We start from the raw sequence: 19,777 nt of genomic DNA on the forward strand, positions 1-19,777 counted from the left end.
GAGAAAATAAGAAAATGGGACAGGAAAAATACTTTAAAACAACACATTACAAACAGAGAATGATATAAATTAGAGTTCCCTTCTCATTAAAGACAATGGAAGCCAGAAGACAACAGAAAGGCAACTTTGAAGTACTCAAAGAGAAAAATCTCCTTTCAAAACAAAATTTAAAAACTTGCATAAACATTCTTCAAATGGCCTTTTGGCATATGTGAAAGCAGAGAGAATCTGTCACTAGGAGACTCCTGAAACAAACAGTAAAGAAAGTTATTTAGGCTAAAGAAAAATATCAGGTGAAACTTAGCTCTGTAAGAAGGAATGAAGAGCACTGGAAATGGTAAATATATAGGTAAATACAAAAGATTATCTTTTTTCTTTTAATTACTGTCTAAAATGAAAATTAAAATATTTATTGGGCTTCCCTGGTGATCTAGTAGTTAAGAATCTGCCTTGCAATGCAAGGGACACTAGTTAGATCCCTGTGCTGGAAAATCGACAAGCTGCAGAGCAACTAAGCCTGCATACCTCAACTACTGAGCCTGCGCTCTATAGCCCATAAGCCGCAACTACTGACCCCATGCACTGCAACTACCGAAGCCCACGCACCTAGAGCCAGTTCTTCACAAGAGAAGCCACTGCAATGAGAAGTCCATGCACCACAACTAGAGAGTAGCCCCCCATGAGCTGCAACTAAAGAAAGCCCACATGCAGTAGTAAAGATCCACCAGTCAAAACATAAAAGAACTAAATCTAAAAAAAAAAACACTTAATATGGAGGTTTATAATAAATGTAAATACAAAATATGTGACAACAAGAATACAAAGGACAGGGTGCAAAATCTCATACGAAATGGCATAATGCTAACTCTAATTTAACTCCTAGAGCAACAACTAAAAAGGTTATGAACAAAACCTAAGGATCAAAAGAGGAATTAAAATACAACATAAAAATATTTGATTAAAACAAAGATGACAGAGGGACAGGTAGAAAACAAAGAGCAAAGAGTAGAAATAAACTTAACTACAATTAAATCTAAATAAACACACTCAAAAGGAGGTTGTCAAACCAGAGGGAAAAAAAAAAGATCCAACTGTATAACATCTACAAGAGACCCACTTTACAAAGAAAAAGAGAGACCAAGTAAACAAGTAGAGGGCTGTTGTGGCCATATTAAGATCAGATAATGGAAAGGAGTATTATTAGAGATAAAGAGCAATATTTCTCATTATTTTAAAAATTAACATATTAGGAGGATAACAACATTAACATGTATGCATCCAATATCAAAACTTCAAAACACATGAACTAAAAGCTGACAGAAGGAATTCCCTGGTGCTCCAGTAGTTAGGACTCCATGCTTTCACTGCTGAGGGCCTGGGTTCAATCCTTGGTTGGGGAACTAAGTTCCCATGAATGCAAATATTGTTATAGAAAAATTTAATACCTCCTTCTCAGTAACTGATTGAACTACCTACCTCCCAAAATTACTAAGGCTATATAAGATTTGAACAATGCTATCAATTGTTTTGACCTAATTGATATTAGGTCACTGACACTGTACCTGACAACTGCAGAAAAGTTTTTCTTTTCCAGGGCACATGGAACATTCCTCAACATAGGCCACATGCCAGGCCAAAGAACAAGTCTTGATGAATTACAAATAACTAAAAAGTTACAGAGGATATTCTCTGATCACAGCAGAATTAAATTAGAAGCCAAAACAATAAAATATCTAGAAATGCCTCAAATATTTGGAAATCAAACAACCTATTTCTATATCTTCATTAATGTGGTCATTACATTTCTCAAAAGTCATCTAATAATAAACTCAAGATGTGTACATATCACTATACATAAATACTTAATAAACTAATGGAAAAAAGTTCAATGTAAGTTTAGCTAAATTAAAACAAAATCAATATATCTTTGTCTAAGTTGCAGTCAAGGTACTGAATGAAGGAAAATTCCCCATGTAACCTAGATTTTCTAAGCTTGTTTACTCTAGCTTAGCAAATTCTTAAGACACAGTCAAGCACAGTCATTCAACTATTAATCAAGCTCAGTATATTATTCTTTCATTCAATGAACATTTACTGAGTTCAGTCTAATGGGAGGCAGAACTGACAAAAAACTTCAATATTAAAAGTGCTACTACAACATATAGGAAAGGCACTTGATCTACATTTGATTATGTTTAAACTGGGCTTTTAATTACATATAGCAAATAGGGACGAAGGAGTGTGTTAGAAAGGACAATCACATACAATGAAAATGTGAGAACACGGTAAACTTCAGGCACTTTAAGAAGTATTGTATGGGTATGTGGTGGCCAAAGATTAGAATTGTGATATATGGAGGGGCCAGATCACATATTCTGAACAGGAGAGCATAGCATACTAAGGAGTTTGCTTAAAATCCAGGATAAAATTCACAGATGTAACCTGAGCAGATCTGTATTTTAAAACAATCACTCTGGCAGCAGAATGGAGAGTAAGTAAACTAAAGTTGGGCAACGTTGCAGCAGCTATCAGTTAATAAGTTATGGGAGCAAGCAAGGCAATAAATAGACAAGTACCTTAATACACCAACAGGAAAAGGAGAATCAACAAGACTTGGTATCTAAAATGATGGTCCTAAAGTGTAGATACAACCAAATCAAGAGAGCTTCTGGGTTTCACTACATTTGTCCTCTTACTTTATAAAGACACATTTTAACACTTGGGATACATGACATTTAATTCCTCATGTTTTGAATTTGGCTTCTACAAAAGATTGACGGGTTTGAGTGTAGGAGGCCTGTCTTCTGTATCTAACAGGGATTAGGGAATTAATACTTGTTCAAATAATTATCATACTGAATATATTTGATATTATTGACAAACCATCTCTATGGCTTTCTATGTCTTTTTACAAAGTATGGTTTGCATGAGAAATCCCTTGGTATTCTTATTAAAAATTATTATTCTTATCAAAAAGTAATCTAGACTTACTGAATCACTATCCATAAGTCATGCCTCAGGAACTAGTAGTTTATATAAACTTTCAGGTAATTGATGCACATTAAAACTGAGACCCACTAATCTCTAATCCTAGGAAAAGAAGCACTGAACTCCAACCACACAAGGTGCATTGTCCAGTCAAGAACTGGGCAACGGTTACTGGGCAGATTTGATAAAGATTTTACTTAGGAAAATTTGAATTTTTCTATACAACTAATATACCAAGTGGTATCAAAGACTATTTTTTTTAAAAAAGCATTGGGGTGATGTAGTGCAACTAAAAAGATAAACACTTCTATTTAAAAAACAGTGGTCATTTAAAAAATTAAGTTTTTAAAAGTGATGCTCTAGCTGATTAGTTTTAAGTTCCTTTATAAAAGCTAACTCAAGGAACAGACAATCCATAAAAAAATGGATTATGATTTATTTCTTATCTAAAAGTTAAAATCAGTCAGTAATTTTCACACATGGCAGAAATGCATTCTATATGATGAACTATCTACAGTTAGGGGGGAAGATTTTAAACTTATTATTTAAACGTGCTTATTAACATAAGCTTTTAATTGTTTGTTTTTTAAAATTTTTTTCATTATTTCATGGGCATGTGAGAATCCCAGGATTTCTTTCTTCCTCAAATTAATGATATAAGCTGACAAAGCATAGGTCTTTAAATATTGAATTAAAATTCTAACACACCATGGTACTCTCTATAAAATAAAAAGTAATGGTTTTTATGAGTTAAGAAGCTACAAAAAAAAAAAAAAGAAGCGACAAAAAAATTAAAAGGCAGTTCTGTTCCAGAGTTTGAAAACAGCAATTTTAGTCACATTTATATTTTAAAAAATAACAAAATCAGGTCCTAACAGAATAGGGACTTTAGCAAAACCACAGGTTCAGACATATCATCTAAATAAGGAGAAATAATAAAGTAGCAAATGGGCTTCAAATTCAGGACAAGATTGTTTTGTAAAAAGTCTCTCTTCATTATCAATGGCTAACAATATCTGTACGAGTCAGGCTTCTAGAAAAAACTGCATGACAAGTGATGAAAATGTTCTAAAGCTGAATTATGGTGATGGTTGCACAATGATGTAAATTTACTGAAAATAACTGAATCGTACACTTAAAAAAACAAGTGAATTTTGTGGTACACAAATTATACCTCAAGAAAGCTGTTTCTAAACCTACAAGAGTACTTAAGGTTGGGACTAGGGGAACACAGCAACCCCTTCTTTACACATTAACCCAGATCCAAAGATGTCTTGGAGAAGTCCATATAAGCATATAAGCAACTGTTTCACATCCTTATCGAAACATCTGTAACAGAGAAAGGTAGATGAAGCTACCCACTTCTTTGTCTTAATACAGTGACATATAATATTACGGCAACTTTTATTACTCAAACTGTTTAATAAATTCCTTATATACTGGCAGGCTCTGAGAATATATAATTTTGATGGGAAAGCAATTTCAATACAATGTGGTAAATTCTATAACAGGGGTTTCACAGGGGTCAAGGATCCGTGAAAGCACACAAGAGAGTCATTTATCACTAAGTGATAATACCTGGAGGTGTGGTGGAGAATGGGCTTCCCTGGTGGCTCAGATGGTAAAGAATCCACCTGAAATGGGGGAGACTTGGGTTCAATCCCTGGGTTGGGAAGATCCCCTGGAGGAGGAGATGGCACTCACTCCAGTATTCTTGCCTGGAGAATCCCCATGGACAGAGGAGCCTGGTAAGCTACAGTCCATCAGGTCACATAGAGTCAGACACGATCAAGAAACTAAGCACAAAACAGCACGGTGGAGAATGTAAGAGAAAACACCTCTAAACAGCTGACCTCTAAACTGAAACTTAAAAGTATGGGTAGGTATCAGTCAGGAAAGAAGAAAATGAGTATTCTAAGCAAAGAGAATACAGCATGAATACAGATATGGAGCCATGAAACAGTATACTATGAGGAGGGAATTAGTGCCAATTCAGTGTTACTTACATATGTTTCAAGGTAAAGAGAACTTGGGAGAGCCAAAAATGAAAATAATATAGAGAATTTTTCATAAAGCTCTACTTACACAGTTTCAAGGATTTAATTTTACCCCTTTACTGATAACATACAATTAAAAAATAATTTATTGGGAGGTAAAGCCTATAAATCTGGGACCAGTACTCTATATGATATGTAGACCTAAAGAATTAAGCAGGTAAGTTTTTGGTTACCCCATCTTTAAGGTAACAGCTTGATAAAGTGAGGTCTCCCCATATTTTCCTGTTCCCCAAAACAGGTATAAACACTGTTATGAACCTGTTCATACCAGCAGTTATTAAGGATAAAATAATAAGAATGTATTTTTAACAAGCAAAATACCAAGCCTGAAAGCAAATACTTGTTTTACCATCTTATCATCAAATACTAAAATGAAGAAAATTCACCTTGAAACAAGGCAGTAGGGATGCAGTGAGAGTATGGGGAGTTTACAACCCAGCAATCATTTTGTAATCATAATGAAATACTCGTTCTAGGAACAATCTGTAAAGTTTGACAAGTCTCTTCTCTCTTTTTCCCAAGCTATGCCACATTTAGATTTTTCACTGTTCACTGTAGTATACTGCTAACTCATGAGGCCTGCTACTGTGAACTGGAAGAAAATCTTACACTAGAGAATAGAAAACTCATACAATTACTTTAAAATATATTTTTTCAATTTGATAACTCCAACCCACTCATTCTCAAATAACTTACCTGCTTTACATTGTATCCTGCTTTTGCACTAGTTTCAATAAACATAACATTCAGCTCTTTGGCTTTCCTCTCTCCTTCCTCAATTGACACTTGCCTGTAGAAAAATAAAAAAAAAATCCACCTTTTTGAAAGATGATGATATGAAGATTATAAACAAGGTTCTGAACTTCTCCTAATATGGTGCTGGTTATACAGGTAAGACTAGTTTGAAAATTTATCAAACTGCATATACTTAAAATTTGTGCACCTCTTAAGTCAGAAAGACAAATACCATATACTATCACTTATATGTGGGATCTAAAATATGATATAAATGAAACAGACTCACAAACATAAAGAACAAACCTGTGGCTGCTGAGGAAGGGAGGGATGGAGCGGGAGTTTGGGGTTAACAAATTCAAACTATACAGAGTGGATAAACAACAAGAACCAGAGATATAGCACAGGAAATTATATTTAATATTTTATGATAAACTATAATGGAAAAGTATAAAAAAAGAATGCAAAAAAAAAAAGAATGCATACATAACTGAATCACTTTGCTATACAGCAGAAATTAACACAACATTATAAATCAACTACACTTAAAATCTGTGTACTTCCATACTTTCGCCCAACTAAACATTTTTTAAAGTCTTTTTTTTTTTTTTTATGATTTGCTTTTACTGGCTGAGCTCACTTGTATTTTTTAAATTTTAAAAACTTTAATAACTTAATGGGTTGGCCAAAAAAGTTCGTTTGGGTCTCCTGTAACAGTTTACAGAAAAACCCAAACAAACTTTTTGGTCAACCCAATATTTTTCTCTTAATATCAGATTATAAATATTTAGTTTTGTGATTAAAAATTTTTAATGTAAAACAATTTTTAATGGCTAGACATTCATCTATTTTAACCAGTCTCAAAGTATTAAAAATGTATGTTGCTTTCAAATTTTACACTACTGTGAAAAATGTTGCTATGGACATCTTTGTGCTTTGAGCACTTTGGATCATTTCTTTAGGTTGGATTTTGTGGATTTCTGTAACTGGAACAAGTGAGTCAAAGACATGTATGTTAAAGTTTCTTGATACACAGTATTAATGCTTCTTTTACAGGGAAGTTTCTCAAGACGTCAGCTCTTCAAGAGCAGTGTTCTCTCATTTATCCTGGTATTCCTAGTGCCCAGCAATCATATAGATGTTTAATGAATAAGCAACTATTCTAATTAACTGGATCTAAACTATCAGCTGATAAATCTTGCTTCTTACAAAACAGAAAACCAAAGCAATGTAAGAGAATTTCTACACTCTCGCACCACAACTATCCTACTGAGAGGGTAACAGGCAGGAAGGCCAGGGGTCTCCAAACGGAGGAAATAGGCTGCAAGTGCCAGACATTTTTCTCTCTCTTAAGCGGCAGGAGGAAACAAGCCAGCGATATGTTTTTCCTTCTCTATACAAATTTAAAAGGAGGTTTCTCTTAAAATGCTGTGTTGCCATGACACTGGGTTTCACCTGAAGCTAACTATTCTCAAACCTTGAGTTAATCAATACATTTTTTATAGAAATGTTTATCATAAAGCTATGTTAATTTACCCCAGACTCTGTCAATTCCGCCAAATGGCCCAACCTACTTACTCGGTATTGTTCCCCTAATCTATGTAAACGAAACTATTTGTTGGTAATCTGCCCTTCTACAAGATTCAAGTCAATCATTTTATGGCCAGGGATGAATTATCTGGTGCCATTCTAAATTCTAAGACATTCCTTTCTTTTCATTAACAGACTGTGAGTGACTATATAACTTAACAGCTGAAGACTAGGAGGGGGATACTCTTTTGCCCCCTTCTGATGCCTATGTCAGAAGCTTTCTCTGTCTCTTTTATACTTTTAATAAAACTTTATTACACAAAAGCTCTGAGCAATCCAGCCTCGTCTCTGGCCCTGGATTGAATTCGTCTCCTCCGGAGGCCAAGAATCCCGGTGTCTTAGCAACAACCTTTCACTACAATCTACTTGTGTGTGCCTCATATTCTACCTCTAGACCCACAACTGTGGAAGAACTGTCTTTATTCCTCAAACTTATACCAGTGTACTAGATTCTGCTCTCTTCTTGTCCACAAGAAGATATTATTCTACAATTTCTCCATCTTCTAAAAGCAAAATCATTCTTTATACATAATACTTCAACTGTTAATGCTTTATTCTATCTGCTTGTTATATCCACTCATTCTCTATGTATCCATGAATAAATTTTTAAAAATATGTTTTTTTAACCATTTGAAAGTAAGCTGACAATCAGCAGCAGAACTTTAAACACGTCAGCAGTATGGATTTCTGAAAAACAATGATTTCAGATGCCCTAAAACTTACTCATTGGACCTTTTCTCTATCTACAATTACTGCCTTGGAGATCTTATGCAGTCTCATGGCTTTAAATATCATCTATATGCTGATGACTCTCAACTTATATATCTAGCTTGGACTGCTGCTCTGAACTGCATGCTCATAGCCAACTAACTGCCTACCTGACCTCTGATTATTAGGATAGCTGATAGCCATTCTACACTTAAAATGACCAAAAGCTGAAGTCATGTTATTCCCTCCCAAACTGTTTCTTTATGCAGTCTCTCCTGGCTCAGTTAATGATGGCTTCTCAGGCCAAAAATCTAGGGGTCATTCTTGACGACTCCTTCCCCAACATCATATATTCCATCCATCAGTATGTATTCTATCCATCGCATCAGTATATCCTGTCAGTTCCATCTTCAAAATATCTAAATTTGACCACTGATCACCACACAAGTTACCACTATCCTGGTCAAAGCCATCATTATTTCTTGCTTGGAATAAAGTCTAGTTTATCCTCCTCTCTTCTCCCCTTATGCATTTTCAACAGAGCAAACAGTGACCTATGAGAAGCCACTCCTCTGCTTAAACCCTCCAATCTCATCCAGAAAGTTTTACTTTGTGCTACATGATCTGGCCTTCATTATCTTTCATTTCATTTTAATTTCATTTCATTTCCATACTGCTCTTTCCATCATTCTCTTTATCAGTTATATAGGCTTCCTTGCTGTCTCTCAACTAAGTGTATTCCCAACTCAGTACTTTTGTATTTTCTGAGTCATCTGCCTAGGACCTTTTCTTCCTCAACATACTTGCATAGTTACTCCCTCACTTCCTTAGCTTCTTTACTCAAAAGTCACCAGTCATCTTCTCAGGGAGGTTTTCTCCACTGCTATCCCATCTAGAATCACAAACTTGTCCTTAACATTTCATAGTCCTTTTCCCTGCTTTATTTTCACCCTTAGCATGTATCACTATCAAACATGCTATTTTTTTATTTACTTATTGCCTGGTTTATTCACTAGAATAAAATATCCTTGAAGATTTTAGTTCACTATCATAAGAGTAGCCTGCTCTGAAACATACATGATACTCAATAAACATCTCCTGAATCAATGATTATCAGTCCATAAACCCTCCATGTGAAGGTTTCCTCCAGGTAGAAATTCTAACTAGTTGTAGAACTATAAGTCACCTCAATAAAATGGTTGAAAGTTAGCTATACCAAGGTTCACAACTGTGGTCTGGATTTGTCAGAAGCACCTAGAAAGACTGGGATTTCCTAGGTTGTGCTAGTGGTAAAGAACCTGCCTGCTAATGCAGGAGACACAAGAGACACAGGTTTGATCCCTGAGTCAGGAAGATCCCCTGGAGGAGGCCATGGCAACCCACTCCAGTATTCTTGCCTGGAGAATCCCGATGGACAGAGGAGCCTAGCAGGTTACAGTCCATTGGGTCCCACATAGTCAGACATGACTGAAACGACTTTGCATGCAAATACCTAGAAAGATTAATTAAAACATACATTCAAGGGACCTACTCTGGATTAACTGAATCTGGAAGGAGGCTCAAAAACATCAAAAATTTTAAAGTTGACCACAATCCTCTATAGCCAGAATCTTAAAAGAGGGTCTAATATGCCATGTTTACCAAGTGATTCTCAGGTTTGAAACATCTGTGAAGCACTGGGCTACAGAGGACAAAAAAAATACTGAACATCTAGGTGCTAAGACACTAACAGATATATTCCAGTCTTTCCTCCAGGTTTTCATGAAAAAACTAATTGTCAAAGAAAGTGGAAAAGGCCATTTAACTTTAAATTGCTGTTATTAAAACTTTTTTTTTCTGATTACAACAGTAATTTTTAAAAGACCATTACAATAAACTCCTATATAATCCCACTCTCTTCCCAAAAAACACTAGTTAAGTTTCATATATTCTTACACAGATTTGTTCTAGGCCAAAGAACCATCTTATTTATTTATTTGTTTTAAAGACAAAGGATTCAGGTATACGCATTGATCAAGGGTTTTTCTTAAGCTTCATGTGTAAGCCAGCAATAAACTCCTTTTTTTTTTTTACTGACTAGAAGAATTTCATTTATATTAATAAAATACTACTACTACTAGCAGTCATTCAGACTGATTTTAATTCTTTACTATTACAAGTAACGGTGCAATAATAACTCCTGTATGTTCATCTTTCAACTCCTGAAATGTTCACATTTCTGTGGGTGTATCTATGGAATAAGTTACTAGAGGTGGATTTCAGTCAAAAAGTATTTTAAATACTGATGTTAAACTGTTTCTGCTAAAAACTGTATTAGTTACATTTTCAGTGTATAAGAGCTCTTATCTATTCAGACACTTGATGATACAGTGCACTATCCATCTTTTGAATAATGGCCAACCTAATAGGTGAATATAATTTTTATATTTATGTATTCAAACTTATCAATCTTTCCCTTTAAGGCATTAGGATTCCATGTTATGCTTATGAAAGGCCACCTACTACCAAAGATTTTCTTTTAATGCTGTAAAAAATTTTTTTTAATTTTTTTCCTCATTTAAAAATTATTTTATTGGGAATTTCAGATTAATAGATAAATACTGTATGTAAAAGAGATAAACACCAAGGGCCTACTGTATGGCCCAGGGAACTACATTCAGTATCTTATAATAACCTATAATGGAAAAGAATCTCAAAAAGGATAAATACATATATATGTATTAATATAACTGAATCATTTTGCTATATACTTGAAACACTACAAATCAACTATACCTCAATTGAAAAAACAAGGCAACTGTTACATTAATAAAATAGATGAAGTAATAAAAATAGATGAAAAAACAAAATTATTTTAATGAAATGAACAAGACTCCAATTCTTTTAGTTTTTTAATTAAATTTTTTTTAAGACTCTAATTCTTTTAAATGTGAAAGCTAATAGGCAATAGTCTGGCAAAAATTACTGAGAAAGAAGTTCTAAAGCAATGGACAAATATTATCTTAAAGAAAAATTACTATAAACATAATTTAGATAACTTTCTGTATCTGTATACCCAACTATTATGCAGTAAAAGAACAGATGCTTGCATGCATCCTTTTAGATAACTCCAGCTATAAAGAGAAATGAATATATATATAATCTTTCTTTTAATAGTGAAGGTATCCTGGGACTCTCCACTATAAGAATATATACATATAAGATCTTCAAATTCTCACAGTGAAGATAAACAAAGAAAATCTATATAACAGCACTGATGTCCGAAAAATGATTTTCATAAAGAAAAGATGGTAAAAAAAAAAAAAAAAAGATGAAGTCATATGCTGAATTTACTTTTAAATAAAGAAAGACTTTCTTGCCAATTCCAAATGAGGTACTGTGAGCAGAAATAGGCTTTACATTTCATAAGTCTTTGAACATACTGTATTTCTTTATAACATTTAAATTAACAGCAAAAGTTGATTACTAGAATTTCAATATTCAACTAATGAATAAACAAATAATAAATAGTAAAAACTTCAAATATTAAATTGTCAAGATTACTAAAAACAATATCTAGTAGATCACTGAGGAATGCTAAAAGCAGATATTCAAGCCATGGGCTCTACAGTGAATGTTAATACATTTTGCATCCTGTGACTTGAATATGTCTTTGCTCATTTGACTAAGGTATCACAATCAAGCTATTCAGTTCAACCTCACAGTCTGGCTCAACCATACAATTAAAAAAAGAAAAGAAAAAACTACACTACTGAATTATAATGAATATTTATAAGGCTAGCAAAAGAGTGTGAATTTAATTATTATGAATACTTTTTTAAAGACAGGATTTGTTTTTAAAAATATTTTGTTCTCTAACAGAATACTGCTTTTATTTATTAATATGAGGCCTAAAAAATGCAAAATAGCTATCAGCTTCATGTATAAACAATCTTCCATGAGTTAGTTATATATGGGCTGACACAAACAAAAAAAATTTTATTTTCCTTTAAGGACTGAGTTTAATGTGTTTTGTTTTGTTTTTTTCCACATTGCGGGGTTTGTGGAATCTTAAGTTTCCCAATGAGAGATTGAACCCATGCCCCTTGGCAGTGAAAGCGCAGAATCCTAACCACTGGACTACCAGGGAGTTTCCAGGACTGAGTTTACCTATTTCAGGTTCTTACATTAAAGAAAAAGGATGGGGGCATAAGATTAAGGAGTAAACAAGTCTCCTTTTAAAACTAACAAAAATAATAGGATTCACTAACAAAAATAATAGGCTGCTTAACAAAGAAATCAAACATTCCATATACATATGAAATCATTCCATACCTCTTGTCAGCAAGATCTGTTTTATTTCCTACTAGCATGATGATAACATCACTTCCTCTTTCTGTTCTGACATCATCAATCCATTTTGTAGTTTGCTGGAAGGAGTTAACATCTGGCATACAGGAAGGTGGACAGAGATTAGTGATATTGCAAGTAACTTCCCAAGTGAAGGACCAAAAAAGGGGGGAAAAAAAAAAGCACTGGAAGTTGGAAGGGAGTTGGCACATTAGAATCCACCCTTAATGTGCCTGCAACATAACTCCATTTTATCTGAGTACAAATATCAGTGATCTAAACAAATCACAAGAATAAAATCCACAAGGTACCTTTTATAATAGTTTAAAATTTTGGGACATGACCAGGTGAGTATAATATACTATACTATAACTGAAAAAAAATATTTAAACGATGAAAGGATAGCTATGACAGATAATATGGTGTCATGTTGCCACAATGCTCTTTTGATTACTTACACATACCAAACGTGACAAAGAAAGCATCTCCAAAAGTACGTCAGCCAGTAAGTCCCAACACATCCACAAAATTTGTAAAGCCTTTCAATAGCTTTCAACACCACTCTGTTTGCATTGCTTATTCAGTTTGTGATCACTTTAACTTGGAGTTTATTAGTTTAATGTACCAGAATCACTTATAACGAAACCCATCTTTTCCAGCCCTGGAGTCTAAGTAGAGTACTTCAATAATTCTTACAGCAGCTAAAGAAAACAATTTGCTAATATTTTAACTACATGTGCACAAATTTCAAAGAATACACCTGATTTTACTTGATTTGGTTAAAGTAAGCACAAACATTTTAAAGCTGCAAAACTTGTGACAGCACAATAATGAACATACATTTTAAAACAGGTAGCAACCCAAAGGAAAGCTTCAAGAAAAGAAGGACTGCATTTGGCACCTAACCAAAATAAAAAGTTTCCAAATGTAAACCTCTAACTTATAATTCTGTCATTGTAATTATTTTTAAGTAGATATGATTTCTGTTTGAGCAAATTTGTCAAAATATATGCTAACATTATAGTTTATGTTTTTAAAGAAGTCCAAGATGTGGTACTATCCTGGTTTTCCTATAAATTATGGACCACTATATGGAATGATAACCAAATATTGCCTAATATATCATAAACCAATTTACAAAGACAATTTTAATCAGAGAGCATTTCCCTGTCAGTCATCAATGCTCTATTCAAAATTTACAGTCACTTAAAATGCCAAAGGCATTATTATTCAGTCTTGAGGGAAAAGAAAAAGGAAGACCATCACTTGTTTTAGTCTCCCATTTAAATGTTTTTCTTGGAGAGAAATGAAAAGTGTCAACTTGTTAGCAACAAAACAAATAAACTAGTCAGAGAATCCAGATTTCACTCAAATGAAAATGATTAATAGAAATTAAGTTTTCTCTGCTCTTCCTCTATAGAGAGGATGGCTGGAAGGTGAAAGCAGAGAAAAGCTGGTTATCAGAACCTTTTAACAGCCTCAGTAGAAGAAGCCTTGAAGGATTTGAAAACTTTGCAAGAGACATAAATGCAGATTATTTTGTTCTAGAGAAATCTGAAATCAAATTAAATAAAAAAGGAGACACTCTTCCAACCATAATTATGGTGTAGCTTAGGGATAACAGGATACTAAGAAAGTCTTGGAGAGGGTTCATAATTAGACCCATACGAAAATTTCTGGGGCAAAAAACCCTGGCACAGTAGAAGTAAGATATATTGGTACAAACAGTGAAGCAAATACTCTGACCTAGCTGGTGTGTGATAGGTTTGGTATAATAAAACTCAATTTTACATGCCAGTATAGAAAACAAGCACAAAACAAGAACATGCATGCAACTAAGCTAAAGGTTGAAAGAAGATTAGAAATGCGTAATTCCCCCCCCACTCACTTGTGATATCATAAACAACAACTGCCACAGTGGAGTCACGAATGTAGCTAGGAATCAAGCTCCTGAACCGCTCTTGACCTGCTGTGTCCCATAATTGCAATCGTACCTAACAATAAAATCAGTCAAACAAGCAAGAAAAATAAGAAAGGTCAACCCGTTGCAAAATACCTACTTGTGATATCGTAAACTACTACGGCTGCAGCAGAATCACGGATGTAACTGGGAATGAGGCTACGGAAACGTTCCTGACCCGCAGTATCCCACAGCTGCAGCCTGATCTGTGGGATGGGAAAAAATAAATAAAAAAAAAACAAAAACAAAAAAAAACAAACTCATACTAAAAAGAAAAAAGAAATAATGTTTTTAAAGGGAGGAGGGTGGCAAGGAGGTAAAAAGGAAACTCATGCAAAAGGTTGCAGGGATGTGAGGAATGAAAACAACATAAAATTCCTTTCCTTTTTCAAAAGGGAGTAATATTTAAAATTTGCTTGCTCTGAAGGTACATAACTCAAAAATTAAAAAAAAAAAAGCACTAGGAAAGATTTCACAGGATGAGAAGTACAGCTTCCTTTTTATCCCCCCTCTCTACAACCTCTCTTTGAATCCTATACCTTCCGGACAGCACAAGCAGACTGCTCATGTTCAAATAGTGAAAATAAAAGAGAAAAACAAAGGTAAATGTCAATGATCAGCCCCTCTGAAATGAAAATAAAATGTCTCTTTTCTCTATGGGATACAGAACACTTTGAAATTGGATCTCTGACTACTGTGTTTGTTCTCCCACACATTTATTTCTAGAACATTATATATAATCTAGCAAAAAAGAGAAATATCTTTTTGCAACTCTACTTAAACATGTCTTTACTTTCTTCTTCACATCTACATTCCAGGAAGAAAAGCCTGAAAACAAGCATTAAGTTCTTTTACCACCATAAAGCAGTTTCTGTTTTCAAATTTTAAGAAATGAAATGTTATATATTAAAACATAAAGGAGAACATCCAAAAGAAAAAGACTCACAAACGTAAAGAAATGGCATTAGAGATAATGCTTTTTGGGTACAGGTCCCCAAATAATGCATTTAAGAGAGTTACTGTTTAGGTGACAAGAATCTCTTCAAGGGACAGCAGGCTAGAATACAGAATTTATATCGCACTTAAAGGGAGCATTCCAAAAGATGGAAGACAAAAATCTAACAAGGAGATACACATTACTTTTGTCTATTCACAGTCACTTTGGTATATACCATATTCCCACAAAGCCTGGAAGTTCCCAAATTGTGTGATATTCAAATGAAATGTTTGAATGGTTCAGAGTGGTACACAAAAGGTCTTCAGCAGCTCTAATTTCTTCATGAAAATATTCTCATCTCAATGCTATTTGTTGTAATATTCCAAGTCAAGACAATAAATTTTGTTTATCAAGCCTAGGGCTATCAGAGTATTACAAATAATGGCTTTCTCTCCCCTTTGGAGTCTACTTGAGGATAAAAAATTCAAAGTGCTAAGTACTATTCATTCTATAATAGTTTTTCTCAAGGCCTGTACACTAACTTTGGCAACTTTGCTAAGTACTTCTTATGGCAACAATCACTGATGATAGCTTTAAGCATAATATTCTGTCCTGGAGTGTTGCAGAAAAGTGCACACTGAAAACATTACTCACTGTTCGATCCTCCAAGTACATTGTTTTTGATAAAAAGTCAATACCAATTGTTGCCTATAAAACAAAACAAAGCAAAGAAGTTAAAAATAGTAGTAATTTAATGACAATGAGCAGTTTAGAGTTCAGGTGGGCATTATGATTGTAGAAAAAATAATGAATAAATATATAAACTCCCATAGCCAAATAATAAATGAATAAAATTTTCATTGATAATGGCTTTTACCTATTGAGCACTTGCTGTACATTAGAAATTCTTTTAGGCCCTTTACATGATCATCTCTAATCCTAATACATCTCTACAAAGTAGCTACCAGCATCATTATTTTTCTCATTTTATACAAAACAATATTAGGGTTTGGAAAAGTTATGTAACTTGTCTAAGGACACACAACTTCTGTGGAGTTGGGACTAAAATTCTAGCTCTTTCTAATACATAATTCTATATTCAGTTTATATAAATACACTTTAAAAAATCTATCTTTATATACATATTTTATAATTTCATGTATCATATATATTCATATGTTATACATTTTATATACACTTTATACATATACTTGTGGTATAATACACAACTGCTCTTTTAAGAAGTCTTTCAAAAAATGGTTAAGAGGGTTAAAGAGTAGTTTTTGGTTCACAGCAAAACTGAGACAAAGGTTCAGAGATTCCCTTTTGCCCCTGCCCTCACATACGCAGGGCATCCCTATTATCAACATCCCCCAGCAGAGTGGTAGTACATTTGTTATGAATGATGAACTTACACTGACAGTGATGTAATTCTTAAGAGACAAGCTGTTTTTAAATTGTGGTAAAACAAATACAGGCTTCCCTGGTAGCTCAGCAGTAAAGAATCTGCCTACCAATGCAGGAGATGAGGGTTTGATTCCTGGGTCAGCAAGGTTCCCTAGAGAAGGAAAACCCACTCCAGTATTCTTGCCTGGGAAATCCCAGAGATGGGGGTACCTGGTGGCCCACAGTCCATGGGGTTGCAAAGAGTTGGACACTATTTAGCAACTAAACAACAACAAAAATATACACACCATAAAATATGATATTTTAACTATTTTAAGTATATAATAAATGACATTAATTACATTCACAACTGTATAACTGTAATATTTACAAAAGTTTTTCACCACCCCAAACAGAAATTTTGTACCCATTAAGCAATACCAAATTACAGTGTATGGATATACCATTTGTTTATCCATTCATCCACTGATGGACACTTTGGCTATTAAGAGTTCCTATTTTCAACTCTTTTTGGTATATAATTAGCAGTAAAACTGCTGGGCTATATGGTAATCCTTTTTAACTTTGTGAGGAAAGTTTCTATAGCAGTGGCACTATTTTATTTTAATTAATTAATTATCAGTTTATTTTTCTTTATGGTCATGCTGCATGGCATGCAGGATCTTAGTTCCTGGACCAGGGTTTGAAGCCGTACCTCCTGCAATGAAAGTGCAGAGTCTTAACCACTAGATCATCAAGGAAGTTCCCAGCTGCACTATTTTAAATTCCCACTAGTGATATATGGAACAACAGACTGGTTCCAAATCAGAAAAGGAGTACGTCAAGGCTGCATATTGTCAACCTGCTTATTTAACTTATATGCAGAGTACATCATGAGAAACGCTGGGCTGGATGAAGCACAAGCTGGAATCAAGATTGTTAGGAGAAATATCAATAACTTCAGATATGCAGATGATACCACCCTTATGGCAGAAAGTGAAGAAGAACTAAAGAGCCTCTTGATGAAAGTGAAAGAGCAGAGTGAAAAAGTTGGCTTAAAGCTCAACATTCAGAAAACTAAGATCATGGCATTCAGTCCCATCGCTTCATGGCAGATAGATGGGGAAATAGTGGAAACAGTGGTTGACTTTATTTTAGGGGGCTCCAAAATCACTGCAGATGGTGATTGCAGCCATGAAATTAAAAGACGCTTACTCCTTGGAAGGAAAGTTATGATCAACCTAGACAGCATATTAAAAAGCAGACATTATTTTGTCAACAAAGGTCTGTCTAGTCAAGGCTATGGTTTTTCCAGTAGTCATGTTATGGATGCGAGAGTTGGGCTATAAAGAAAGCTGAGCGCAGAAGAATTGATGCTTTTGAACTGTGGTGTTGGAGAAGACTCTTGAGCGTCCCTTGGACTGCAAGGAGATCCAACCAGTCCATCCTCAAGGAGATCAGTCCAGGGTGTTCATTGGAAGGACTGATGTTGAAGCTGAAACTCCAATATTTTGGCCACCTAATGATGCGAAGAGCTGACTCATTTGAAAAGATCCTGATGTTGGAAAAGATTGAAGGCAGGAGGAAAAGGGGACAACAGAGGATGAGATGGTTAGATGGCATTACCAAATCAATGGACATGAGTTTGGATAAACTCCGGGAGTTGGTGATGGACAGGGAGGCCTGGAGTGCTGCAGTTCGTGGGGTCACAAAGAGTCAGACACAAGTGAGCGACGGAACTGAACTGAACTGGGTTAGATCCTGGGTCCAAGAAGATTTCACATGTTGCAGAGCAGCTAAGCCCACACACCACAACTACTGAGCCTGTGTGCCCAGAGCCTGCACTCCATAAGAGAAGCCACTGTGTTGAGAAGCCTGTGCACAACACCTCAAAGAAGAGCAGCCCCCTTTCTCCACAACTAGAGAAAGTCTGCGCAAAGCAAGGAAGACCCAGGGCAGCCAAAAAAAATTTTTTGTCACTTTGTTATTGGTTTGTACAAGTTCCTATACATTCTGGATATTAAATCCTTATCAGATATGTAACTTTCAAATATTTCCCCTTATTCTGTAGGTTGCACCTGGTGTCTCTGCTGAAAATCAACTGTGCGTGTGCTTATATACATACATACATACACACATACATAAATATGGATTCTCGATCCTATTCCACGGGGCTTTCCAGGTAATGCTAGTAGTAAAGACTCCGCCTACCAATGCAGGAGACATAAGAGACAGAGGTTTGATCCCTGGGTCAGGAACATCCCCTGGAGAAGGAAATCGCAAGCCACTCCAGTATTCTTGCCAGGAGAATCCCATGGACAGAGGAGCCTGGTGGGCCACAGTCCATGGGGCTGCAAAGAATCGGACACAACTGATCCTACTCCATTGTGTCTACATACCATTACCACATTGTTTTAACTACTGTAGCTTTGTAGGAAATTCCCAAATTGGGAAGTGTGAGTCCTCCAACTTTTTCAAATTTTTCAGTAATGTCTTGGCTATTGCAAATTATGATTAATCTCTTCATATCTACAAAAAATGGCATGGGAATTTTGAAAAGGATTGCAATGAATCTGCAGTTTGCTTTGAGTAGTTGGTATTGACATCTTTTTTTCCAGAGAGATTCATTTTATTTTTATATTTATTTATTTTTTGGTTGTGCTGGGTCTTCACTGCTGCACAGTCTTTTCTCTAGCTGCAGAAAGTGGGGGCTACTCTCTCCTGTGCTGCATGGGCTTCTCATTTTGTGGTAGCTTCTGTTGAGGAGCTCAAGCACTAGGTCATTCGGGCTTCAGTAGTTGCGGCGCATGGGCTCAGCAGTTGTGGTTCCTGGGTTCTAGAGCACAGGCTCAATAGTTGTGGCTCACAGGCTTAGTTGCTCCATAGCACGAAGGATCCAATTCCCAGACCAGAAATCAAACCCGTGTCTCCTATATTGGCAGGTGGATTCTTAACCACTGAACTACCAGGGAAGCCAAGTATTGACATCTTAACAACATTATGTTTTCTGATTCATTTACCTGGGATGTCTCTCCATTTAATTAGGTCTTCTTTTATTTTTTTGAGTAATTTTGTAGGTTTCAATTT

The 19,777-nt window shown here is 35.0% G+C and overlaps 1 protein-coding gene across 2 annotated transcripts in view; it reads right to left on the reverse strand.

Moving 5' to 3' along the window:
• Nucleotides 1-19,777, reverse strand: part of RAB6A (RAB6A, member RAS oncogene family) — an 87,496-nt gene that overhangs the window by 14,800 nt on the left and 52,919 nt on the right. The window contains exons 3-6 of one of the 2 annotated variants that reach the window (XM_061149907.1): nucleotides 15,959-16,012; nucleotides 14,296-14,401; nucleotides 12,393-12,504; nucleotides 5,742-5,835 (exon numbers count right to left, since the gene is read on the reverse strand). In XM_061149907.1, the coding sequence (XP_061005890.1) occupies nucleotides 5,742-5,835; nucleotides 12,393-12,504; nucleotides 14,296-14,401; nucleotides 15,959-16,012 (366 nt within the window). Of the gene's footprint in view, nucleotides 1-5,741; nucleotides 5,836-12,392; nucleotides 12,505-14,295; nucleotides 14,402-14,467; nucleotides 14,574-15,958; nucleotides 16,013-19,777 lie in introns of both variants that reach the window. The other variant, XM_061149915.1, reaches the window with a different exon arrangement.

Source organism: Dama dama, chromosome 1 (assembly GCF_033118175.1).
Source record: "Dama dama isolate Ldn47 chromosome 1, ASM3311817v1, whole genome shotgun sequence".
In the NCBI taxonomy this organism is placed as follows: Eukaryota; Metazoa; Chordata; class Mammalia; order Artiodactyla; family Cervidae; genus Dama; species Dama dama.